Source organism: Salvelinus sp. IW2-2015, unplaced genomic scaffold (genome assembly GCF_002910315.2).
Source record: "Salvelinus sp. IW2-2015 unplaced genomic scaffold, ASM291031v2 Un_scaffold1305, whole genome shotgun sequence".
Classification (NCBI taxonomy): Eukaryota; Metazoa; Chordata; class Actinopteri; order Salmoniformes; family Salmonidae; genus Salvelinus; species Salvelinus sp. IW2-2015.
This window is the reverse complement of record NW_019942829.1, coordinates 180,514-183,072: the sequence shown is the minus strand read 5'-3', so window position 1 is coordinate 183,072 and position 2,559 is coordinate 180,514. Positions and strand designations below refer to the sequence as shown.

The 2,559-nt window shown below is 44.4% G+C and overlaps 1 protein-coding gene across 1 annotated transcript in view; it reads left to right on the top strand.

The window, feature by feature from the left end:
• LOC112070365 (FSD1-like protein) overlaps nucleotides 1-2,559 on the top strand; it is a 68,939-nt gene that overhangs the window by 9,186 nt on the left and 57,194 nt on the right. Inside the window, exons 2-3 of the mRNA XM_070438940.1 lie at nucleotides 1,118-1,213; nucleotides 1,434-1,565. Of these exons, the coding sequence (XP_070295041.1) occupies nucleotides 1,118-1,213; nucleotides 1,434-1,565 (228 nt within the window). The remainder of the gene's footprint in view (nucleotides 1-1,117; nucleotides 1,214-1,433; nucleotides 1,566-2,559) is intronic.

Here is a 2,559-nt window from a genome sequence, read left to right as displayed (position 1 = left end):
GGTGCCCTGGCTGGGTGGCTGGAGGTGCCCTGGCTGGGTGGCTGGAGGAGCCCTGGCTGGGTGGCTGGAGATGCCCTGGCTGTGTGGCTGGGGGTGCCCTGGCTGGGTACCATGGTAGAGATTGTCTCTGTCTCACACTGTAAATCTGTATGGACCAAACAGTGGACGAGGGGTCCAGACCTCGGTCTGATACCGGATAGTATACTACTGACGAGGGGTCCAGACCTCGGTCTTATACCGGCTAGTATACTACGGACGAGGGGTACAGACCTCGGTCTGATACCGGATAGTATACTACGGACGAGGGGTCCAGACCTCGGTCTTATACCGGATAGTATACTACGGACGAGGGGTCCTAGGTCTGATACCGGCTAGTATACTACGGACGAGGGGTCCTAGGTCTGATACCGGCTAGTATACTACGGACGAGGGGTCCTAGGTCTGATACCGGATAGTATACTACGGACGAGGGGTCCAGACCTCGGTCTGATACCGGCTAGTATACTACCAGATAACAAATTACTAGTTGTGTTTTGCATCACACTAGTCTAACTTATTGTACGCCTGCTGTGTGGATTCTGACTGTCTGACACTTCTGATGACGGTAAGGAAGTCACAGTCCCGTTTCTCCCTATGCCTGAAGCAGGGCAGGAGACGTATGGTAGGAACCAAGAGGTCAGTCAGTCAGGGTCCTGAACATAGAGGGAGGTTATAATTGGTCATGAGTGAACTTCTAACACGGAAACAAACCTGACAAGCAATTTGAACATGTGACTGAATAGCCTGAAATACAATAGTAGGCCAATGGATTGATGTATTGATGGATTGATGTATTGATGGATTGATGGATTGATGTATTGATGGATTGATGTATTAATGGATTGATGTATTAATGGATTGATGTATTAATGTATTAATGGATTGATGTATTGATGTATTAATGTATTAATGTATTAATGTATTAATGTATTAATGTATTAAATGTATTAGATGTATTGATGGATTGATGGATTGATGTATTGATGGATTGATCTATTAATGGATTGATGTATTGATCTATTAATGGATTGATGGATTGCAGACACGTTAACGTATACATAATGTGTCTGTCTTTCAGGAGGCCCTACAAAGGATAATAACCACGTTGGCCAATAAAAATGAGGAGCTCCATAACTTCATGGAAACACTTAGCCACTCTCTGGCTGGTGTCCAGGTAAGACAAATAATAACACTCAGCATTTATGTAATTACATTAAACATAACATAAAGCAATATTAACCGTGAAATCACAATTTTGTACAGTAACTTTCATTGCCAAATATGCCATATTAAATCAAATCAAATGAAATATGAAATGTTAATGAATCTATAGAGTAGTGACGCAGAGATTGATTCTGGATGCAGAGATGACTCAAGGTGTGTGATCGTGACAGGTGAACTCCACGCGAGCAGTGTCCGACCTGGAGGAGGAGTTTGACTTGTTATTCACCGTCCTGGTTGAGGTGAAGGAGAGCATGATCAACACCATCAAACAGGAAGGGGCCAAGAAGACACAGGAAATACAGGTACCTGACCCCTAACACCTGACCCTAACCCCTAACCCAACATCATCAAACAGGAAGGGGCCAAGAAGACACAGGAAATACAGGTACCTGACCCCTGGGGGGTAATTTCAGACACTTTTGTTCCTGCTCAATGGACTTTGAGAGTTGGCCAGAGAACTGCCATAGCAGCACGATGACATACACACACACCCAGGCTGTCTGAGAGGGGTGTATGGAGATACTATAACATCACACACACCCCAGGCTGTCTGAGAGAGGGGTGTATGGAGACACATAAACATCACACACACCCCAGGCTGTCTGAGAGAGGGGTGAGAGGGGTGTATGGAGACTCTATAACATCACACACACCCCAGGCTGTCTGAGAGAGGTGATGGAGACTCTACAACATCACACACACCCCAGGCTGTCTGAGAGAGGGGTGAGAGGGGTGTATGGAGACACTACAACATCACAACACACCCAGGCTGTCTGAGAGAGGGGTGAAAGGGGTGTATGGAGACACTACAACATTATGTAAGATCATTTTTGGGAAAAACATTATTTTAACAGACAGACTTTTAACAATCAGAATGAAAAAATGCCCTGTAATGTTTCAAGTGTTCTCTATTCTATTCTGTCTCATCTGATGTGTTATTGTCACGTTCCTGACCTATTTTATGTTATTTTTGTATATGTTTAGAGGGTCAGGCGGTGAGTTGGGGTGGGCATTATTGTTTTGTGTTTCATTGTTTAGGTCACTTGTAATTAGCCTTATATGGTTCTCAATCAGAGACAGGTGTTTGACGTTTTCCTCTGATTGAGAACCATATATAGGTTGGCTGTTCACACTGTTTGTTTGTGGGTGATTGTCTTCCGTGTCTGTGTCTGCGCACACACGGGACTGTTTTGGTTGTTCGGTTCGTTTATTGTAGTCTGTTCCTGTTCGTGAGTTCTGCGTGTTTATGTAAGTTCCATGATCAGGTCTGTCTACGTTGTTTGTTTGTTATTTTGT